Source organism: Mytilus galloprovincialis, chromosome 2 (genome assembly GCF_965363235.1).
Source record: "Mytilus galloprovincialis chromosome 2, xbMytGall1.hap1.1, whole genome shotgun sequence".
In the NCBI taxonomy this organism is placed as follows: Eukaryota; Metazoa; Mollusca; class Bivalvia; order Mytilida; family Mytilidae; genus Mytilus; species Mytilus galloprovincialis.
The window spans coordinates 108,753,675-108,777,915 of record NC_134839.1 but is presented as its reverse complement, the minus strand read 5'-3'; the positions used below and the strand labels follow the sequence as shown (position 1 = coordinate 108,777,915).

The 24,241-nt window shown below is 33.3% G+C and overlaps 1 protein-coding gene across 1 annotated transcript in view; it reads left to right on the top strand.

Moving 5' to 3' along the window:
* LOC143065336 (deleted in lung and esophageal cancer protein 1-like) overlaps positions 1–24,241 on the top strand; it is a 47,596-nt gene that overhangs the window by 6,901 nt on the left and 16,454 nt on the right. Inside the window, exons 6-26 of the mRNA XM_076238862.1 lie at positions 15–232; positions 876–957; positions 2,786–2,873; positions 3,508–3,681; positions 5,541–5,674; positions 6,923–7,106; positions 7,752–7,914; positions 8,269–8,452; positions 10,029–10,185; positions 10,442–10,581; positions 10,797–10,890; positions 11,853–11,983; positions 12,350–12,508; positions 13,525–13,667; positions 14,050–14,203; positions 14,451–14,561; positions 14,942–15,072; positions 15,512–15,673; positions 20,579–20,655; positions 21,095–21,246; positions 23,456–23,562. Of these exons, the coding sequence (XP_076094977.1) occupies positions 15–232; positions 876–957; positions 2,786–2,873; positions 3,508–3,681; positions 5,541–5,674; positions 6,923–7,106; positions 7,752–7,914; positions 8,269–8,452; positions 10,029–10,185; positions 10,442–10,581; positions 10,797–10,890; positions 11,853–11,983; positions 12,350–12,508; positions 13,525–13,667; positions 14,050–14,203; positions 14,451–14,561; positions 14,942–15,072; positions 15,512–15,673; positions 20,579–20,655; positions 21,095–21,246; positions 23,456–23,562 (2,945 nt within the window). The remainder of the gene's footprint in view (positions 1–14; positions 233–875; positions 958–2,785; positions 2,874–3,507; positions 3,682–5,540; positions 5,675–6,922; positions 7,107–7,751; positions 7,915–8,268; positions 8,453–10,028; positions 10,186–10,441; positions 10,582–10,796; positions 10,891–11,852; positions 11,984–12,349; positions 12,509–13,524; positions 13,668–14,049; positions 14,204–14,450; positions 14,562–14,941; positions 15,073–15,511; positions 15,674–20,578; positions 20,656–21,094; positions 21,247–23,455; positions 23,563–24,241) is intronic.

Sequence of the window (24,241 nt, the reverse complement as noted above, 5' to 3'; positions counted from 1 at the left end):
GATATTTCATTCAGACAAGGACAAAAAGAGAGCATGGATGGAAGATATATATGTCAGAGGAGCAAAGGGAACAGGACAGACAGGATCTGGCTACGTTACAGTCTAAAGTCAATTATAAAAGAAATCCTCGCTTTGTACCTCCATCAGCAACACTTGGTGGTAGAACTTTAATCAAGGGCTATAACCCTGTCTCTAAACAAGTTGGCATTAAACCAGATCTTGGGGATGAAAAGTAAGTTATGAAACCCAGAATCTCTTTCCTGCTGTCAAAAGAAAAGAAGGATATGTAACACTGTCCTGCTGTCTCTAGACTCTACTTACTGAACATTAAATACTATTTCTGCACTGTAGGATCATTATTTTTGTGGGTAACAATTATCGCAGATAAAGGAAAATTGTACTTTCTTGGATATTTGATTTTGGGATTTTGTCATAGTCTACATGCATACAAGCCTATAGAAAATTTTAATCTTTTATAAATTTGTGTTTTACCTTTACCCTCAGAATCCATAAAAATGTGTATCCCTCAAATAATAATGAATCTCACAACACGTTTACTCATTTTGTACATATTAATCATTAGCTTTGTCGTATATAATCAGCAGTTTTTTATCACTTGTTTTAATTTCCATAAAAATTTGTAAATTAGACTGCTATTTATTAGCCCTTGACAGGATAGTGGACAAATGTTAGTAGCTTAGCAAAAGTTTCAAATCAAGTCATTCATACAGTGTGTGTCAGTAATTATTTAAATACAATTGGATCATGAAAAACAAAAACAAATAATTGAGGTATTTTATTTTATTTCTTAAATTTGAAAATTTATATGAATTCATAAGTTTGAAGAAGTATAACAATATTTGAAAATATTTTAGGAAAAAGGAGCCATCCCTGATCTTCTTGTTGTCACCACCTATTGTAAAGTTTACGAACTACAAGTCTGGACAGGTGTATGAAGTAAGTCTTAACATTAATATTAAAATTAATCATTCATGTATATGTAAAAAAAAAAACACGGGGGGGGGGGGGATGTCTATTGAAATTGATATTAGATCACTGATCGATTTTTCATTATAAACAAATTGGTAATGATAAGTAAAAGGAATTGGCTTATAAGGTTGGCTTTGTATTTGTAACATCATAAATGTAGGTGAATTTCATTAAAACCTAATTTTTTCCCATAATTTGGAAATTGGATTTCTGAAAAATTAACTGGCGCCACCTTCCACCCACAAATATTTTTGTTGAAATAGTCTCTGAATACCATTTTATTTTTTTGTCGAGCCTGCAACTTTTGTTGCAGAAAGCTCGACATAGGGATAGTGATCTGGCGGCGGCTACGGCGGCGGCGTTAGCTCACTTCTTAAAAGCTTTATATTTTAGAAGGTGGAAGACCTGGATGCTTCATACTTTGTATATAGATGCTTCATGTTACGAAGTTTCCGTCAGTCACATGTCCAATGTCCTTGACCTCATTTTCATGGTTCAGTGACCACTTGAAAAAAAAGTTCAAATTTTTTGTAATGTTGAATTCTCTCTTATTATAAGTAATAGGATAACTATATTTGATATGTGCGTACCTTGCAAGGTCCTCGTGTCTGTCAGACAGTTTTCACTTGACCTCGACCTCATTTCATGGATCAGTGAACAAGGTTAAGTTTTGGTGGTCAAGTCCATATCTCAGATACTATAAGCAATAGGGCTAGTATATTTGGTGTATGGAAGGACTGTAAGGTGTACATGTCCAACTGGCAGGTGTCATCTGACCTTGACCTCATTTTCATGGTTCAGTGGTTATAGTTAAATTTTTGTGTTTTGGTCTGTTTTTCTCATACCATATGCAATAGGTCTACTATATTTGTTGTATGGAATGTTTGTTAAGTATACATTTCTAGCGGGCAGATGTCATGTGACCTTGACCTCATTTTCATGGTTCAGTGGTCAAAGTTAAGTTTTTGAGTTTTGGTCTTTTTATCTAATGCTATATGCCATAGGTCAACTATATTTGGTGTATGGAAATATTTTATGATCTTTATGTCAGTCGAGCAGGTTTTATTTAACCGTGACCTCATTTTCACGGTTCATTGCACAGTGTTAAGTTTTTGTGTTTTGGTCTATTTTTCTTAAGCTATAAGTAATGTGTCAACTATATATGTTGTATAGAAGCATTGTTAGCTGTACCTGTCTGCCTGGCATGGTTCATCTGACCTGGACCTCTTTTTCAAGGTTCATTGGTCTTTGTTTAGTTATCTTGGTTAATGTTAAGTTTATGTGACAGTTGTAATAAAGATTAGCTTTATACTTAGGACTATCAACATAATATCAATGATTAGTATAGAAGGCGAGACATTTCAGCGTGTGCACTCTTGTATTTTTTAACAAAGATTTCAGCGGGAGATAGTTGGCTTTACATATGAAATCATGAACAAAGGCAGAAAAAGGTAAAACATTTCTAGAGAAATAGACTAACATAAAATCTATCCCTTTTTCAGGCTGATGACAGTGATGTAGTTATAAGTAAGAAGCCCATATGGAACTGTTCTTATACTTTCAAATATAATACATTTAGCAATACATGCACAAAGGATTCACTTATAATTGGGATTATTGTCTCTGCTCCTGAATAGGTGATCTTTGGGAATATTCTAACAATTTTGTTTTCCTACCAATAGAGGATGTTTCTATCTGAAAAAAAAAAAATGTTAAAAGTAATAATTTTTCACTTTTTCAATGTCAAATGTGTAAGGTCACAACAAAGTTCTTATATGACATGTTATATTTACAGTTGACCTTGGAACTTAAGAATGTATCAGCTGTGTTAAGACAGTGTAGAGCATTGCCACCAACAACTTCTTACTTCTCTGTCGGACTTGGTAAGTCATAGTTAACCTGTATAAAGTCTGTTTTACAAGTGATTATTAAGTTCAATGTGTTTGTTCTTATTTTGAGGTACCTGTAATAGAAGGTATGCAAATTGAATTGTTTTGACCATTCAATTGAAACCAAGCAAGGATTTTTATTGGTTATACCAGGTCTTGCTGCAATATTATTTTTACACTAGGATGAAATTCATACACGTTATCTATAAATTTAAAAGAACACCATAAATTTTCTTCACTTTTCCAAATACCTCTTGTTGCCTCATTATGGAATTAATTTTCCCTTTTCATTGAACAAACTACTTCATAATTATTTTTAATAAATCTAAATCAGAGAAAAGATAGAATAATCCAAAAATGTTAAAGATGACAGATATAATATCAGTATATTAATCATATTTATACAAACTTGTTGTAAGTAGTCGGTCTGTATAATTGTCTTATATTGTAATTTTCCTGTTGTCTCTTATCTTTTCTGAGTTATATTCATTTAAAGATGACAGATATAATATCAGTATATTAATTATATTAAATACAATAATCAAGAATTCCCACATCTTCACATTTTTTGGTATATTATATCACATGTATAAGTGTCTAAGAGATTTTGTTACTTGTATGTTTACAGGTCAGTTTCCAGGAGAGCATGGTTTGGTAGCCCCTGGAATGAGTTGTCACTACGCTATAAGGTTTGCCCCAGACTCGTTAAAGGACTATGATGATGTGATCAGAATCCAAACCCAATCCTCAGCACCAATTTTAGTCCCACTTCAAGGAAGAAGAGAACCTCCAAAGCTTACATGTATGTACATCAACTATAAGTCACAATGTAAACTAAAAGACATTTACACAGTATGTAGATCCTTACCTTTTAATCAGCAACGTTTCTTAACATAACCGACTGTTTACAACAAACTCAAAACATTTGTAAGATTTACTAGTTTTAAAGTTGTTTCTTGTATGGTATGTATATGTGAAATAGACTGCTATTCCAGAAAATCATCTAAAGTTGCTGAATTCATCAAACGTTGTAAAATAATGGAAAATTCATCAAACGTAATATAATGCTGAATTCATCAAACGTAATATAATGGTAAATTCATCAAATGTTGTTAATATAATGGTGAATTTATCAAACGTTATAATATAATGCTGAATTCATCAAATATTGTAATATAATGGTGACTTCATCAAATATTGTAATATAATGGTGAATTCATCAAACATTGTAATATAATGGTGAATTCATCAAACGTTGTAATATAATGGTAAATTCATCAAATGTTGTTATATAATGGTGAATTTATCAAACGTTATAATATAATGCTGAATTCATCAAATATTGTAATATAATGGTGACTTCATCAAATATTGTAATATAATGGTGAATTCATCAAACATTGTAATATAATGGTGAATTCATCAAACGTTTTAATATAATGGTGAATTCATCAAACATTTTTAATATAATAGTGAATTCATCAAACATTGTAATTTAATGGTGAATTCATCAAACGTTTTAATATAATGGTGAATTCATCAAACGTTGTAATATAATGATGAATTCATCAAACGTTGTAAAATAATAGTAAAACACTTCTAGATCTGTGAACTTAAGGTGTTGCAGTTATAGAACTTAATATGTCTGTCTACAGTTGAAGTCACAGTTGTATAAGATGTAACAGTTATAGAACTTATGTCTGTCTACAGTTGTATAAGATGTAACAGTTATAGAACTTATGTCTGTCTACAGTTGTATAAGATGTTACAGTTATAGAACTTATGTCTGTCTACAGTTGTATAAGATGTAACAGTTATAGAACTTATGTCTGTCTACAGTTGTATAAGATGTTACAGTTATAGAACTTATGTCTGTCTACAGTTGTATAAGATGTTATAGTTATAGAACTTATGTCTGTCTACAGTTGTATGAGATGTTACAGTTATAGAACTTATGTCTGTCTACAGTTGTATATGAATATGAATACTTGATTAAATCCAATAGACAACTTTTCGAGTTCAATGCATTTACATCAAATACTTTGATTTTAGTGAACATCATTCACGTGTTTAGGAGCATCGTCACTTCTGTTCCCATGTTGAGAGAGTGGTTGGAAAACTATGATGCTATATTGCACGAATTATTCTGCAAGTTGAATTATCATAATTGACAATCAGCACTGCTATCATTAGGGAATTGTGATTGAGAACCTACAGAACAAACATTATTTCTAGTTGATCCTACACAATGACTATCACTAAGACCCTTGATGAACATTAATAGTGCAGGGATACAGGCAATCCCCTCTATCTGGTAAATGACATCAGAAAGGCGTGCATAATTGACTAGTTTTTTTCCAGTGAAGGAAGAACTCGAAAGTGGTCTATTAAAAGGGCTTGTTTCCGACCATACACATATATATATCTAGTATCAATTATACAGTAATTTTTAAGATATATTACATTGAAAATACTTGAATAAATAACTATCCTAAATACAAAATAGTGTTTAAAAATGAATTATAAAAATGTATATATATGTTGAACTTACTGTTATGCTTAGGTAAAGGGGCTATTTTAAAGATCAGAGGGTTACAGCCAAAACATACGTGTCTTTTAGTTCCTATCATAATAGATTCAATTGATTTATTTGTTTTATAGTACCGAAGGTGTTAGATGTTGGTTACTGTCTAGTGGGTGGCTACCATGTGGCACAGTTTATTGTTAAGAACCATGGTGGTAATGGAAGATTTTGTGTATTGAACAGAAACTCCTGGCCGGCACATAACTTCAAGGTTAGTTCATCATTTTTGTATTAGTCCAGATATAATGAACAGTTGAGGAGATAAGTAGATTACACAGAATTAAGCATTATACATTTTCTTAGTTGTACTTTTAAAGTTAAATGTATACATATATAATTTAAGTCATTTATATCTATTTTCAGGTACATTTTAAAGAATTCATTGTAAAAGTATTTTGGTTATAATTCAAATGGATGATTCCTTGATCATTCAATTTATTTTTTGTTTTGTTTTTTGATTTTGAATTTTTATTCATACATCTGTAATCATATGAAAAATTCAGGTTTGATGGGAATTTATATACATCATCAAAAGTTTCAATGTCCAAATGGTACCATTTGTTTTATTGATATAATCTTGAGAATTTATATAGATATTTGAGGTAGAATTCTTTACCACTTTTGCTGTTCTATTCTATGATTATCCGTTTAATGACTTGATCGTTTTGTAGCAAATAAATTCATGGGTTTTTGGTCATAAGAAGTTTGGTAGCTCTAAATCAGTAAGTGAATGTCGTGATTAGAGGAAACCATCACATAGTATGGTGGGCTACAGTAAAAGCATGCTTTGTCTTGCCATTATCACATAGTATGGTGGGCTACAGTAAAAACAAGCTTGCCACACTGGAATGATAGGAAACTATCACATAGTATGGTGGGTTACAGTAAAAACATGCTTGCCACACTGGAATGATTTTACCTGCTGCACTTACCTTGCATGATGTGCTGGTAGTTTTAAGTTTGAAGAATTGTAAATGCATGTTTACCCAAGGGTGTCACCATACACTATTATTTATGTGGAAAGGGAAAACCCCACTTTTCCTCAAACTATATATGTATATGCACTAACACCATGTAATTATTTTGTTAGATTCACATGTGAAACTGGACTTTTATATGCTCTAAATATGTCTTTTTGGTGGACATGAAAATATCATTTAAAATGTAATCAACAAAACTAAATTCAACTAACTAACCTGTATTTTAACTGATAATTAGTCCTTTGATCTTTTACTGCATTTACTAGTTTAACCAATAACACCTTCCTCCAATCAAGGTGTTTGGACTGACTGCGGAGAGAAATAAATATAATTTGTTGAAACACCAGGCATGGTATGTTATTGGTCATTATAAGCTTGTATTTTATTTAAACTAAACTTAAAAATTTTTATAGAAAAAATGTGGGAAATTGTGTTTATTTGTAACAAATGTATTATATATTTATGAATGTGTTTTACAGTCTGTTGTAACAAATGGTGCAGTAGCTATGCCACCATTTAATGTCAGACCATCGGTTGTAGAGTTAATGAAGGGAGAGAGTGGGGTAATTGAGGTTATCTTCAGTCCTAAGTCTGTCAGAAGCTTCACACAAGAAATGACTTTAGTCTGTGACAACTGCAATGTTAGCCATTTTATGCTACAAGGTTTGTGTTCCTTTACAATAGATATGTTCATAAATCAAATAAAAACATGAGGGGAAAATGTAATACGAAGGACATAAAATAAAAAACATTTTGTTTCAATTTGATTTTAATGCATACCTCCCCTTCTTTTATGAATGATTTTTTATTCATGATAAGCTTTAGAATAATGTAAAATGTTCTAATAATCATCTAGGATGAATAAAACAGGGGGGTTCAATTTTCCATGCAGGGGGGGTTCAATTTACCATAGCGGTATTTTGACCCTGGGGTCAATTTACCATGGGGTTCAAAATACCATATGACACCGGTTTTATCTCATACCATACAGTCAAATAATGTGGGGAAATGTTGTAGAATACCAATTATCACAAGTTACTGACATATATCACTTGTTATTTAGGACATGAATTTGGCATGTGTTGAGTATTTCTCAAACAAGTGATGCCATATTCAGTTAAAATAATGGTGCTGTATATACTGAAAGATGAATTGCTTATTGCCATTTGTTTGATTTGTTTGATATTTTATTTTACCATTTGATTTACAGACTTTCTAATTTGAATTTAATTGGAGTTTGGTAAAAAAAAATATTTTCCTTTTTTTTCAGATTTATTGGTAATTTGTGTAATTTATACCTTTTTACAGGAGAGTCCCAGAAAGCTGGTGTTGAGTTGGTATCAGTAGAAAGAGGAACGTCAGATCCAGTACCAGGAGAGTTAACAGATAATACTGCCCAACATCTGATTAGATTTGATGATCTCAATCCATTTACATACACTGATAGGGCCATCATTGTTAAAAATCCCACGTAAGTTTTTCACTACACAGAATGAAATTTTATTTACATATACTGACGGAGGCAATGATTCAAAATCCTTGATATCAATTTTATGTTATGTCACCGCTTACTGAAATACATTCAAAGTTAATGATAACATAACCAAATATGCTAGTTTTCAGTGTTGTTTTTGTTAACAACTTATTGGTGCTTCAGGCAGAATAAAAATGCTGAGAAGTTATAACAAACCTAACGAAATTCAAATTATGGATCAAACATATTCTTTATGACAAACAACTTTTGATTTTATCAGCTTTTGATCGATTCAGATTGTTAGAAGTGTTTCAGCATATTTTTTAAATGAAGCAAAACTGTTTTTTTCAGAAATGTGTCATTACCATTCCAATGGAATATTTATAAACCTGATATGTCTGAGCCAGAGGAGATGGAGGGTAGGAAGATAGACAGGGTACCAGATGTAGATTCTGTCTTTAGTGTACATCCTCCTAATGGTACCCTACCTCCAGCAGGACAGATAGAATTCAAAATCACATTTGCTCCACCCATAGTAAGTATTGGACAGATCAAATTCAAAATCACATTTGCTCCACCCATAGTAAGTATTGGACAGATAGAATTCAAAATCACATTTGCTCCACCCATAGTAAGTATTGGACAGATAGAATTCAAAATCACATTTGCTCCACCCATAGTAAATATTGGACAGATAGAATTCAAATTCACATTTGCTCCACCCATAGTAAGTATTGGACAAATAGAATTCAAATTCACATTTGCTCCACCCATAGTAAATATTGGACAAATAGAATTCAAAATCACATTTGCTCCACCCATAGTAAATATTGGACAGATAGAATTCAAATTCACATTTGCTCCACCCATAGTAAGCATTGGACAAATAGAATTCAAATTCACATTTGCTCCACCCATAGTAAGTATTGGACAGACAGAATTCAAATTCACATTTTCTCCACCCATAGTAAGTATTGGACAAATAGAATTCAAATTCACATTTGCTCCACCCATAGTAAGTACTAGACAAATCGAATTCAAAATCACATTTGCTCCACCCATAGTAAGTATTGGACAAATCGAATTCAAAATCACATTTGCTCCACCCATAGTAAGTATTGGACAAATAGAATTCAAAATCACATTTGCCCCACCCATAGTAAGTATTGGACAAATAGAATTCAAAATCACATTTGCTCCACCCATAGTAAGTACTAGACAAATCGAATTCAAAATCACATTTGCTCCACCCATAGTAAGTACTAGACAAATCGAATTCAAAATCACATTTGCTCCACCCATAGTAAGTATTGGTCAGATAGAATTCAAATTCACATTTGCTCCACCCATAGTAAGTATTGGACAAATAGAATTCAAAATCACATTTGCTCCACCCATAGTAAGTATTGGACAAATAGAATTCAAATTCACATTTGCTCCACCCATAGTAAGTATTGGACAAATAGAATTCAAATTCACATTTGCTCCACCCATAGTAAGTATAAGACAGATCGAATTCAAAATCACATTTGCTCCACCCATAGTAAGTATTAGACAGATCGAATTCAAATTCACATTTGCTCCACCCATAGTAAGTATTGGACAAATCGAATTCAAAATCACATTTGCTCCACCCATAGTAAGTATTGGACAAATAGAATTCAAAATCACATTTGCCCCACCCATAGTAAGTATTGGACAAATAGAATTCAAATTCACACTTGCTCCACCCATAGTAAGTATTGGACAAATAGAATTCAAATTCACATTTGCTCCACCCATAGTAAATATTGGACAGATCGAATTCAAAATCACATTTGCTCCACCCATAGTAAGTAAACTGAACATTAAAACTGAGAAACATGACAATACATAGTATTAGATTGAGGAAACATGCATACACTTCGTAATAAATGGCATTACGTTGACCTCCAAATGTATGGAGCACCATTGGCGCCAAATGACAGTGTTTTGGGTACAGTCGTAATAGTACAGCCCATCCATGGTAAGGGTTAAAAATCTGTGAATGGGTTAATTGTTTAAGATTATTTTTTTTTGTGTACTAGATTAAAGATTTTTTAAAATGTATCATAACTTCCATAATTTTGCAGGTGAATGAGTTCCACAGCGTATTACACATGCAGTTACAACAAGTTCCTCCCTTCAGTGAAGGTGGATCTGCTAAATCATCAAAGGCTGGTAGCTCTGAACATGGGGAGGAGGAAAACTTAGATGACAGTGTTTCAGAAATAATCTTGAATACAGATGGTAAGATACAGACTTTAACTTTCTCTTTTGTTTTCCTCTTTTTTATGGAGTGTGATAAAATTTCATTCTTTAGCCTGTAGAATTAAATATTAAATGTAAGCTTTTAAAATAATTGACTCCATGCAAACAAATATTTAAGGTTTGTATGTCAAGAGACCCTGTCATACAAATACACATGTATTTAATTTAACGTCCAGAGGTAGAATATTGAATGTTTGTATTGAAAATATTAATGTGATTGTTTATGTGATTTCAGTGAAAGAGAGTAGAGATTACACAGCATTAGAAATAGAAGTGAAGGGGAGCAGTATTCCACTGAACGTTGTTCTTCATCCCTATGCTATTTATATACCAGGTCAAAACTTGGTCGGAACTACGGTCAAAAAACTATTTGCTGTAAGTTTATCAGTATAAAAAGTTATCTCAATATACTTTAAAAACAAATAGATGAAGATAGATGAAGGTTTTTGATTCTTTATTTAGTAGTGTTCATAATGGATGATTTATAAGGGAAAAATCTGTTTATTACCATACAGTCGAACACATCCATGCAGGTAATATTTCTGAGTTATTAATTTTAACATTTTATAAAGATGAATTTTGTTCTACAGATGGCCAATCATAGCAGATCAACTGTAACTTTTACATGGCAGCCGTGTAATGAAAAACATATACTAGAAGTAGAGCCACCTTTTGGCGAACTTGGTAAGAACTTAAATCTATTTATCTTATTTTATACATTCTTAGAAACAATGTCATTACAAATGTTTGAATAATGTTTTGATATTTTCTTAATCTTATTATCCTTATTAAAAGCTGTTTGTAAATGTTCTGTTTCATAGAATAATTAAGTACTATCTGTATTAAAAATGTTAACTAAGTATGTCTGTCACAGTAAGAGGATTTTTGACATATTGATAACTTGAGCTCACCTTTTATATTTTAAAGTTTTTAAAATACTTCTGGAAATACTTCTGTTACATGAAGATTAGAATAAAATATAGATTATATTAAAAGAAACAAGAGTTCAGTTTTGATATGCTTGATCTTTTTTATGCCCCATTTATGGGTAATATGTTTTCTGGTGTGTGCGTCTGTTCATCCATTTGATTCATTTGTCCGTCTGTCCTGGTTTTGGTAAAAGTTTTTGGTTGAGGTAGTTTTTGATGAAGTTGAAGTCCAATCTTGAAACTTAGTACACATGTTCCCTATAGCTATGATATGATATTTCTAATTCTAATGCCAAATTTCAGTTTTTACACCATTTTTACAGTTCACTGCACATAGAGAATGATAGTGCAGATGGGGCATCTGTGTACTTTGGACACATTCTTGTTTTTTAAGGGTTGGAGGGGGAGGGGAAAGATTGAATATGGTGTTTACACTCTTGCCAAAAAATTTTTTTAATAAAACTCGACAAGAGTAAAGGCAAAAAAAAACAGTGCTTTATTGCTGTTCTTCACATGAAAGGTAGATTTTGGTTTGCAATAGGAAGCAAAAGCTCTAAACTTTCTAAAAAATTAAAACACCTATTTGAGAAAAAATCTATGCTAGATACCACACCTGTACAGTGAAAAATTTAGGTAAACGTAAAATCAGAACATTGAAAAGTCATTAGAGAGTAATAAACCAATTAATGTACTTGATCTATGATTTTTTTCATACAGATCCTGGAATGGCTATGGATATGGAGATCAGTATAACAGGTGCTGAGCCGGGGAAAGTCATTGACAATCTCTACTGTTATGTCATGAATCTGGACGAACCATTACACCTTCATGTAGAGGCTGATTTCAAGGTTATAACAATATAGTCAAATAAGTGATAGGCTGTATTCTTAAAGTTGACATGATAGTGTTAACTGGAGCAGTTATACATGATCATTTAAATATCAGTAATACATGATAACAAAGAATTTTTGAAATTGATAAAAATCAAAGGAATATTTATTTAAAATAACATTTTTATAACAGCCAGTTTGTCTTTTGAATAGCAGTAAAAACTCCTATTACACTGCAATTAAATATTAAAGCTGAAAAGGGAATTATTGTTTTGTTCGTAACTGTAATTTTTAAAAGAGTTTAATTTTTCTGGTCTCAAAATTCATTAAACTATAACAATGTATACTCTTTTATGATGCAACTAATTTGTATGTAATTTTCAGGGACCAGAACTGCAAATTGAAGAGCCTGATATTAATTTTGGACTGATCCGACTTGGCCAGAGTATTACTAAGGAAATAACACTGATGAATAAATCACAAATAATTACCAAATGGAGCATACAAGATAGTCCTGTGTTCTCATCATCTGACGATCCAATGGTAAGTTCATTAAAGATTGCCTGTAATAATTCACATGGGATTCTTGTTTTAAGAGTTGATGGTGGGTTTTAGGTTAAAATAAATGGTAAGCTATTTAATTAAAACTTTTTACAAAAGGCAACACTTTTTAGAATAGAGAGGTGCGTACCAATTTAAAAAAATTATTTAAACCTATGCATGCTTAGTAAATCTTCAAGTAATGTAAATTTTTATGAATGATAATATTAATATGAAGTATGAATCAATAATATATAATTTTAAGACCTAAAATAGGGAAATTCATTTTGTTGTATATCATATTTATGTTTTCATTACCTTACTCCCTTAAGGGGGCTCACGGGTAAAAATCCATATTTTTTTTAAATATAGGATTTCTCTATTTTTTTCCATAAATGAACTTTATCTTATACTTAATAGAAAAATGAAATAAAAACATGGGGTCACTGTTCATTTTAGCTTACAATCTGCCTTTGAAAGAAACATGCATTTTTGTTCTGTTGAACTAATGGGAGAAATATAGGTTATATCAAAATAAAAAAAGAAATTAATCACAGAAATCACTTAAATTTTAGAATTGTTTAGTTTCAGTACAGGTTATTTAAAAAATATAATAAAAAATATAGGTCACCAATGAGTTAAAAAAGATATTTTAACTTTAATGCCAAAAAATTACATTTTTGTCCAAAGGGAGATAATTTGGAACTTTTTCAACGATATTAATATTTTAAAAGACATTTGGGAACAGAACAAATTGATTTTCATGGTTGATTTTTGTACCATATCATGAGGTAACAAGTAATAGTGTAATAGATAAAATTTGTTATAAAAACACTTTTTTTTTAAATTTTGCTGACATTTTTGTACCCTCGAGCCTCCTTAACTTCATACAACAATTTAAAAAAAATGATTTTTTTTTCGTTCTTGAATAGTTACAAGTTACCTATTTAAAATGATACAAAAAGTCATATAAGGAAGCTGTTTCTATTTTAACAAATTGTGTATTTGTCTGTTTTAAGGCTGTAAGTGAGTTTACATTTACACCATCAAGTGGAGAAGTTCAACCATTGGCTAAGACGAAAGTGTCTATCAAATTCACTCCAACAACTATCAAGTCAGTCAAGAGAGTTTTTGAAGTCACTGTTGAGGATGGAAATGAATGGTAAGCTATTTAATTTTAACTTATATGTGGTATACTAAAGGCAACACATAGTTTTGTTAAAATCTAGAGTAGATGATCTGCAGAAATTTAAATACTTAAAATGCTGAAATCAGATGGTTTTAGAAAAGCTTACCTTCTATATGTACACAGAACACATTGAATAACAACTTTGAAACTTTCAATCATGTTAAAATAATATATACATTGTCAAGCATCTGTTGTAACATTAAACTACATATTTGAATTTTCATGTTATTTAAAGTTTTATGAATGATAATATTAATATGAAGTATGAATCATCAGAAATAAATTTATATATATATAAAATGAGTGTGTAGAGATTTCTGTTTTTTTTTTACTTCATTTATGCTTTGATATTTAGTAATATATCTGCCATTGGAGAAGTACAGTCCCCTCTGGTATGTTTGTCATCTTGTGAGATTTGTATGGAGGATGTTTATAAACAGGTACCAGTTAGGTACCAGGCTGTACTTGTTAATCAAACACTTCTTGCTACAGAGTTTAAATGGGGTCAGGTGAGTACACCTAAAACATGTAGCTTTTACATTTATGTCTTTGGCTGTGGAAGAAAACGTAAAAATAAATTTTAGAATTATTGTAAAGGTTCTTTACTTTTTATTTTTTTTATAAATGTCAAGTCAATCCCTTTACTATTGAATTCAGTTTAAACAGATTTGGTTTGACTTTAGTTAAATATTTTATAAACTGATGTCTGTTTTCTATAAGAATCTTTAGTAGTTAATAATGGTATACTTATTTAAGGTTGAAGGAGAACATGCCAAAGACTGTGAGATTGAGCTTGACCCAATGACTGGTTGTATAAATCCAAGGGAAGAGAAAGCCATCACTGTAAACTTTAGAGCTAATAGGAGTGTAAGTATCAAAACTTCAGTCAAGTGTGATCCATAGTTTTTTTTACACAAATTCAAGTTGGCATACAGCAGCCAGACAAAACAGAATTCAGAAATATAAGAATATAATGATTTCACCAGTTTTGCTTACATTTTTAGCCATGTTTTCTTGACAAAGAAGACAGCTCTCATTACCTTACCAATCTTCAATTGTGTTAATCATGTACATTAGGGATATTATCACACAATTTAAATTAAAAAGAAAAATCAAGCATTGACTGAAAATATGAAGATTTTAAGCTTCAATTCAAATTTCTTGTTTTCAAAAGAACTGTCTTGTGTGTTTATTTTGCATAAAAAGTCTTAGAAAGTATTGTGCAATGTTAGTTCTTCATATTTTAGGGAGAGTTTTCAGACCTTAGAATACCATGCTTTGTTGAAGGAATAGAATCTCCACTATACCTAGGACTGTTTGCTGATGTTAAAGGACTATCAGCTTCATACAGAATGTCCACAGATGGAACTAACACTCAGTAAGCTACTTAATAACATACCTCCTTCCACTATATTTAGGTTTGTACAGAATGTCCACAGAGTCAAAGTTATTAAGGTTAATCTCCATTTGAGCAGTCAAAATGCAATGATATTTAATGTGTTACACAGTTATTGACCATATTTTTCATTTAGCTGCACATACTGCCATGTCATGTGACATGTTGATCGCCATTGATCTATAAAATAAATGTACCCACTGTAAATAGGGAGCAACATAAACTCATTTCTTTTACAGTTTTTGAGCAAACATATTTTTCTTCTTTGTATTTAATTTGTTGATAGAAATGTATTAATGATTCCTTCTTTGTTGATATTTTAGTCATATAATCAGCCCAATTGAATCACCATTATGGAATAACTTTTACAAACAATACAATGATAGAGCCCATCATTGATTGTTTAACATATTTTTTGCAGATCTGCAGAGAAGCTAGACTTTGGTGAAGTGTTGATTGGTACAACACCTAAATTATACCTCCATATAAGTAATGAGTCGGCTATCTCGGCTCATTATAGTATTAGTGCAGACTACTTCATTGCCAAGCCCCCAACACCTCCTCAGGACAAAGCTAATAGAAGGTTAGTAACCCCCCTAAGTTATATCTCCATATCAGTAATGAGTCTGCTATCTCTGCTCATTATAGTATTAGTGCAGACTACTTCATTGCCAAACCCCCGACACCTCCTCAGGACAAAGCTAATAGAAGGTTAGTAACCCCCCTAAGTTATATCTCCATATCAGTAATGAGTCTGCTATCTCTGCTCATTATAGTATTAGTGCAGACTACTTCATTGCCAAGCCCCCAACACCTCCTCAGGACAAAGCTAATAGAAGGTTAGTAACCCCCCTAAGTTATATCTCCATATCAGTAATGAGTCTGCTATCTCTGCTCATTATAGTATTAGTGCAGACTACTTCATTGCCAAACCCCCCACACCTCCTCAGGACAAAGCTAATAGAAGGTTAGTAACCCCCCATAGTTATATCTCCATATCAGTAATGAGTTGGCTATCTCTGCTCATTATAGTATTAGTGCAGACTACTTCATTGCCAAGCCCCCAACACCTCCTCAGGACAAAGCTAATAGAAGGTTAGTAACCCCCCTAAGTTATATCTCCATATCAGTAATGAGTCTGCTATCTCTGCTCATTATAGTATTAGTGCAGACTACTTCATTGCCAAGCCCCCAACACCTCCTCAGGACAAAGCTAATAGAAGGTAAGTAACCCCCCTAAGTTATATCTCCATATCAGTAATGAGTCTGCTATCTCGGCTCATTATAGTATTAGTGCAGAATACTTCATTGCCAAACCCCCGATACCTCCTCAGGACAAAGCTAATAGAAGGTAAGTAACCCCCCTAAGTTATATCTCCATATCAGTAATGAGTCTGCTATCTCAGCTCATTATAGTATTAGTGCAGACTACTTCATTGCCAAACCCCCGACACCTCCTCAGGACAAAGCTAATAGAAGGTTAGTAACCCCCCTAAGTTATATCTCCATATCAGTAATGAGTCTGCTATCTCTGCTCATTATAGTATTAGGGCTCATTATAGTATTAGTGCAGACTACTTCATTGCCAAACCCCCGACACCTCCTCAGGACAAAGCTAATAGAAGGTTAGTAACCCCCCTAAGTTATATCTCCATATCAGTAATGAGTCTGCTATCTCTGCTCATTATAGTATTAGTGCAGACTACTTCATTGCCAAACCCCCACACCTCCTCAGGACAAAGCTAATAGAAGGTTAGTAACCCCCCATAGTTATATCTCCATATCAGTAATGAGTTGGCTATCTCTGCTCATTATAGTATTAGTGCAGACTACTTCATTGCCAAGCCCCCAACACCTCCTCAGGACAAAGCTAATAGAAGGTAAGTAACCCCCCTAAGTTATATCTCCATATCAGTAATGAGTCTGCTATCTCGGCTCATTATAGTATTAGTGCAGAATACTTCATTGCCAAACCCCCGATACCTCCTCAGGACAAAGCTAATAGAAGGTAAGTAACCCCCCTAAGTAATATCTCCATATCAGTAATGAGTCTGCTATCTCTGCTCATTAAAGTATTAGTGCAGACTACTTCATTGCCAAGCCCCAACACCTCCTCAGGACAAAGCTAATAGAAGGTAAGTAACCCCCCTAAGTTATATCTCCATATCAGTAATGAGTCTGCTATCTCTGCTCATTATAGTATTAGTGCAGACTACTTCATTGCCAAACCCCCGACACCTCCTCAGGACAAAGCTAATAGTAACCCCCCTAAGTTATATCTCCATATCAGTAATGAGTCTGCTATCTCGGCTCATTATAGTATTAGTGCAGACTACTTCATTGCCAAACCCCCGACACCTCCTCAGGACAAAGCTAATAGAAGGTTAGTAACCCCCCTAAGTTATATCTCCATATCAGTAATGAGTCTGCTATCTCTGCTCATTATAGTATTAGGGCTCATTATAGTATTAGTGCAGACTACTTCATTGCCAAACCCCCGACACCTCCTCAGGACAAAGCTAATAGAAGGTTAGTAACCCCCCTAAGTTATATCTCCATATCAGTAATGAGTCTGCTATCTCTGCTCATTATTGTATTAGTGCAGACTACTTCATTGCCAAACCCCCCACACCTCCTCAGGACAAAGCTAATAGAAGGTTAGTAACCCCCCATAGTTATATCTCCATATCAGTAATGAGTTGGCTATCTCTGCTCATTATAGTATTAGTGCAGACTACTTCATTGCCAAGCCCCCAACACCTCCTCAGGACAAAGCTAATAGAAGGTTAGTAACCCCCCTAAGTTATATCTCCATATCAGTAATGAGTCTGCTATCTCGGCTCATTATAGTATTAGTGCAGAATACTTCATTGCCAAACCCCCGATACCTCCTCAGGACAAAGCTAATAGAAGGTAAGTAACCCCCCTAAGTTATATCTCCATATCAGTAATGAGTCTGCTATCTCTGCTCATTATAGTATTAGTGCAGACTACTTCATTGCCAAACCCCCGACACCTCCTCAGGACAAAGCTAATAGAAGGTTAGTAACCCCCCTAAGTTATATCTCCATATCAGTAATGAGTCAGCTATCTCTTCTCATTATAGTATTAGTGCAGACTACTTCATTGCCAAGCCCCCAACACCTCCTCAGGACAAAGCTAATAGAAGGTTAGTAACCCCCCTAAGTTATATCTCCATATCAGTAATGAGTCTGCTATCTCTGCTCATAATAGTATTAGTGCAGACTACTTCATTGCCAAGCCCCCAACACCTCCTCAGGACAAAGCTAATAGAAGGTAAGTAACCCCCCTAAGTTATATCTCCATATCAGTAATGAGTCTGCTATCTCGGCTCATTATAGTATTAGTGCAGACTACTTCATTGCCAAACCCCCAACACCTCCTCAGGACAAAGCTAATAGAAGGTTAGTAACCCCCCTAAGTTATATCTCCATATCAGTAATGAGTCTGCTATCTCTGCTCATAATAGTATTAGTGCAGACTACTTCATTGCCAAGCCCCCAACACCTCCTCAGGACAAAGCTAATAGAAGGTAAGTAACCCCCCTAAGTTATATCTCCATATCAGTAATGAGTCTGCTATCTCTGCTCATTATAGTATTAGTGCAGACTACTTCATTGCCAAACCCCCGACACCTCCTCAGGACAAAGCTAATAGTAACCCCCCTAAGTTATATCTCCATATCAGTAATGAGTCGGCTATCTCTGCTCATTATAGTATTAGTGCAGACTACTTCATTGCCAAACCCCTGATACCTCCTCAGGACAAAGCTAATAGAAGGTAAGTAACCCCCCTAAGTTATATCTCCATATCAGTAATGAGTCTGCTATCTCTGCTCATTAAAGTATTAGTGCAGACTACTTCATTGCCAAACCCCCGACACCTCCTCAGGACAAAGCTAATAGAAGGTTAGTAACCCCCCATAATTATATCTCCATATCAGTAATGAGTCTGCTATCTCTGCTTATTATAGTATAAGGGCAGACTACTTCATTGCCAAGCCCCCAACACCTCCTCAGGACAAAGCTAATAGAAGGTAAGTAACCCCCCATAGTTATATCTCCATATCAGTAATGAGTCTGCTATCTCGGCTCATTATAGTATTAGTGCAGACTACTTCATTGCCAAGCCCCCAACACCTCCTCAGGACAAAGCTAATAGAAGGTTAGTAACCCCCCTAAGTTATATCTCCATATCAGTAATGAGTCTGCTATCTCTGCTCATTATAGTATTAGTGCAGACTACTTCATTGCCAAGCCCCCAACACCTCCTCAGGACAAAGCTAATAGAAGGTAAGTAACCCCCCTAAGTTATATCTCCATATCAGTAATGAGTCTGCTATCTCTGCTCATTATAGTATTAGTGCAGACTACTTCATAGCCAAACCCCCGACACCTCCTCAGGACAAAGCTAATAGAAGGTAAGTAACCCCCCTAAGTTATATCTCCATATCAGTAATGAGTCTGCTATCTCGGCTCATTATAGTATTAGTGCAGACTACTTCATAGCCAAGCCCCCAACACCTCCTCAGGACAAAGCTAATAGAAGGTTAGTAACCCCCCTAAGTTATATCTCCATATCAGTAATGAGTCTGCTATCTCTGCTCATTATAGTATTAGTGCAGACTACTTCATTGCCAAGCCCCCAACACCTCCTCAGGACAAAGCTAATAGAAGGTAAGTAACCCCCCTAAGTTATATCTCCATATCAGTAATGAGTCTGCTATCTCTGCTCATTATAGTATTAGTGCAGACTACTTCATTGCCAAACCCCCGACACCTCCTCAGGACAAAGCTAATAGAAGGTAAGTAACCCCCCTAAGTTATATCTCCATATCAGTAATGAGTCGGCTATCTCTGCTCATTATAGTATTAGTGCAGACTACGTACTTCATTGCCAAACCCTGACACCTCCTCAGGACAAAGCTAATAGAAGGTAATTTGCTACTTATATGATTTGTTTTACTAGAATACTAGCTATCTTATTTTCAATGTGCACTGGAACATCTTTTTAACCTCAGTAATTGTTATGCAAGCCAATCATGATAAGTTGAAATATTATGGACAGAACAGAGCTATTTGGCGTATCTGAGGCAGCAAGTTACATGGCGTTTCAATATTGTATCTTTGGAGGTCGACCAGGTATGTTAGAAATTAAAGGAGTCTATATCCAGACCCTTCACATCCATAATTTTTAGATTAAAGCATGAAAAAAATACAGTGTATAGAAAGATGCTCTCTGATGAAGTCTTCATCTTTTCACAATATTTTTATAAATTATTACACTTGTTGAAATGAAATACTATGATTTTCCAAGTGAAACAAATGTCAATAATGTCAAAAATTTTGAATTACTATATCAATTCAGAGCATGGCAGTGTTAAATACTGCATATACATATTATGTAAACATTAGCCCTGGCCTTCACTGTTATATTATCTTTAAATAAAATTTCTTTTTTCTTACAGTACAAGAAAGTCATTGCTAAACAAAACACCAAATCTTGCAGACCCCCTTGCCAAGACATCAGCAAAGGCTAGGGCAGGTTAGTTAGGGTGGAATTATCATATTTTAAGTTTCTTATTTATGCCAGGAAAGATTTTGAAATGTATAAGAAAACAAAAATTCTGTTTGATAAAATCCAATTTGTTGGTAGAACTTTGTCCACAGTCACCATTGTTCTCTTATATGTTTTAAAAGATAATTTGGATCACATTTGGCTCTGCCTATGAACTACAAGATTTCTGACTAATATCTAACAATGGTAATATACTAGATCAAAGCATTATCTGTGGGGGAACTTTTATACATCTGAATTTCAAATTTATGCCAGGCTATGTTAGTACAAGGACTTGGGGCATCATTTGTGTCTCTGTATATAAACTATAATGTATCTGTATTTTAGATTTATGCCAGGCCATGTTAGTACAAGGATTTGGAGCATCGTTTATGTCTCTGTCTGTTTATTATACATCTCATTTTAGATTTATGCCAGGCCATGTTAGTACAAGGTCTCGGAGCATCATTTGTTGCACTACCAGCATCAGGCAAACTTCAGCCATATAGTAAGGAGTTGATTGAAATAACAGCTTATAGTGATATGTGGGGATTATACACTGACACAATCAACGTCAAGGTAATTACAAATATAACACTAAATGTAATATAGTTCATTGGTTGAATTTTAAAACTTTTTGTATTATCAAAATAATATTGCTTCAATGATTGATATTACAGGTTTTTTGCTCATTATTGAAGGGTCCTGCAGTAACCTGTTCTTGTTAACATGAATGTCCTTTGATCTACGATAGTTGCAGAAGGTTGTAATTATCTCATTGTTTATTACGCCACATCTTCCTAAAGGAGTAGGTCCGGTAAGGTTTGATTTTGGCCTCAAATTTCAGGTTCATCTGACGAAAGATTTTGGACACTCTTTAAACATTTATGTGTCTATTTCAGTTGATTGAATTAGTTTCAGTGAAAGATTTTAACTGATTTAGTCATTAAAAACGCTCCCATTCAAGCTTAACTAGGAAAAAATCTATCAAATATGCCAAAAAATGTCACTTTTCTGTGTCAAAAATGAAAGTGGCCGCATCCATGTTCATGGAGAACACTAAAGTGTAACCTTTTTGACCTCTTATATTATTGTTCTGATCCTACCTCTAAGGATTGAACAATTTTAACTGATATTTAGAAATTATATATTATATACATGTGGATGTCCTTTTCTAGATATATGTAACTGTTGAATGTGATTCTATGACAGTGAAAAGGAAAACCTCATCTAAAGCAAATTAAAGGATGCTAGAGCAAGCTATATTTAGAAATAACAGCATTTTATTATTTTTAAGTATCTGGTGAACAAAAATATTTTATTATGATTTAATAGCAAGAAAAGATTTTATGAATTTATTACTTTTGACAGTATTACCACAGTTATCAATTACATAAGGTAATGTATAGGGTAGTACTATGACATGGATTGTAATCAGAGGTACTAAACTCATCCATACTAATTCTCTGCAGGAATAACACATGTTCTATGATCCCAAGATTTATTGAACAAAAATCAATGTCTATGTATGTGGGGGCTACTCTTGAGGGATCTTAGAATATTTCAAACTACTGTGGAATTCATTAATTTTTTTGGGAATCAATTTTCGTGTATTGAGGATAACTTACATTTTTCGATGATATTTGATTTTGTGGTTTTGCCTACTTCTGTGTACAAAGCCTATAGAGAATTTGTTATTTGTTGAACATTTGAATTCGTGGTTTACCTGTACCCACAAAATTCATGAAAAGTGGTATCCAACAAATAATAATAAATCCATAGTTCTGATACTGTCAAACTTTACATGGTAAAAGGTGTAACATTTTGTTTAGTGTGGATGAGTTCAGTACTTTTGATGTATTTAGGCTAATGGAGTCAAAGTTTGGGAAATGGTGTCTGATACAATTACCTGTGAATACAATTGGGTAATGGATATAATTACAATGGGAGTCTGATACAATTACCTGTGAATACAATTGGGTAATGGATATAATTACAATGGGAGTCTGATACAATTACCTGTGAATACAATTGGGTAATGGATATAATTACTATGGGAGTCTGATACAATTACCTGTGAATACAATTGGGTAATGGATATAATTACTATGGGAGTCTGATACAATTACCTGTGAATACAATTGGGTAATGGATATAATTACTATGGGAGTCTGCACAAGTTTGATTTTATTGAAATAATAATAAGATTTTATGAGGTAATGGTGAAAACTGATTTTGCTGCTAGTATGTTAGATTGAAAACCCAAAGTATTTTTAGCTGATGAAGCTATTTTATTATATATCAGCTTTTTTTAATGATTTTATTACAAAAATAGGCATGTTAAATTTTTGCTAGTTGGTAACACATGAAAAAAACAACACTGTACTATATAAAAAATGCGCAAAAACTTAAACATCAACTTCATTGATTCACTGAGAATCAATAACTTATTAATAGAGTATTAGAAAAATTTAAGGGCAGTAAATTAAATTATTTATGGCTTGTTAAAAATTGATAGGTTTGAAATTTTTTATGATAGTGTAACAAAACATTAATAACAATATGTTTATGCAAATATCTGTGTAAGGGAGTTTTTTGTTTTTTAACATTACATGCCAATTGTTTATGTTATGATCAGTTATAAACATGTCACTGATTATAAATAGATATAATTATTATTTGATGTAATAAAAAGTAAGCTGAATTAAAATGACACACAAAATTTGGTATTAGGATTGAATATGTGGTACATTAAAGGGAAAGTCTATATTATATAATATGTTTCTAGGTTGGAGATTTGGACACTAATTGTATACCGGTCAGTATGAATGTCATAGGATGTCCACTGAACTTCCAAATGACCGCTGCCAAACATGAACAGAAACCCGTTGTCAGGTAATCATTAATAGAGCCTAATAACTTCAATAGAATTTGAAATATTTCTAAAAGGGGGGAGTTGAGAACCACAAGTTATTTTCAATCAAATCATTCTTTTTGTGCCCCTACTACAATAGTAGAGGGGCATAATGTTTTCTGGTCTGTGCATTCGTCCATCTGTCCATCTGTCTGTCCTGCTTCAGGTTAAGGTTTTTGGTCAAGGTAGTTTTTAATGAAGTTGAAGTCCATTCAACTTGAAATTTAGTACACATGTTTCCTATGTTATGATCTTTTTAATTTAAATGTCAAATTATATATTTAACCCCAATTACATGGTCCTCTGAACATAGAAAATGATAGTGCGAGTTTCAGGTTAAAGTTTTTGGTTAAAGTTTTTTGTCAAGGTACTTTTTGATTAAATTGATTTCCTATCAACTTGCAACTTAGTGCACATGTTCCTTATGATTTGTCTTTTTAATTTAAATGCCAAATTAGATTTTTGACCTGAATTTCACAGTCCACTGAACATAGAAAATGATAGCGCGAGTAGGGCACCTGTGTAATATGGTCTCACAGTCCACTGAACATAGAAAATGATAGTGCGAGTAGGGCACCTGTGTAATATGGTCTCACAGTCCACTGAACATGGAAAATGATAGTGCAAGTAGGGCACCTGTGTAATATGGTCTCACAGTCC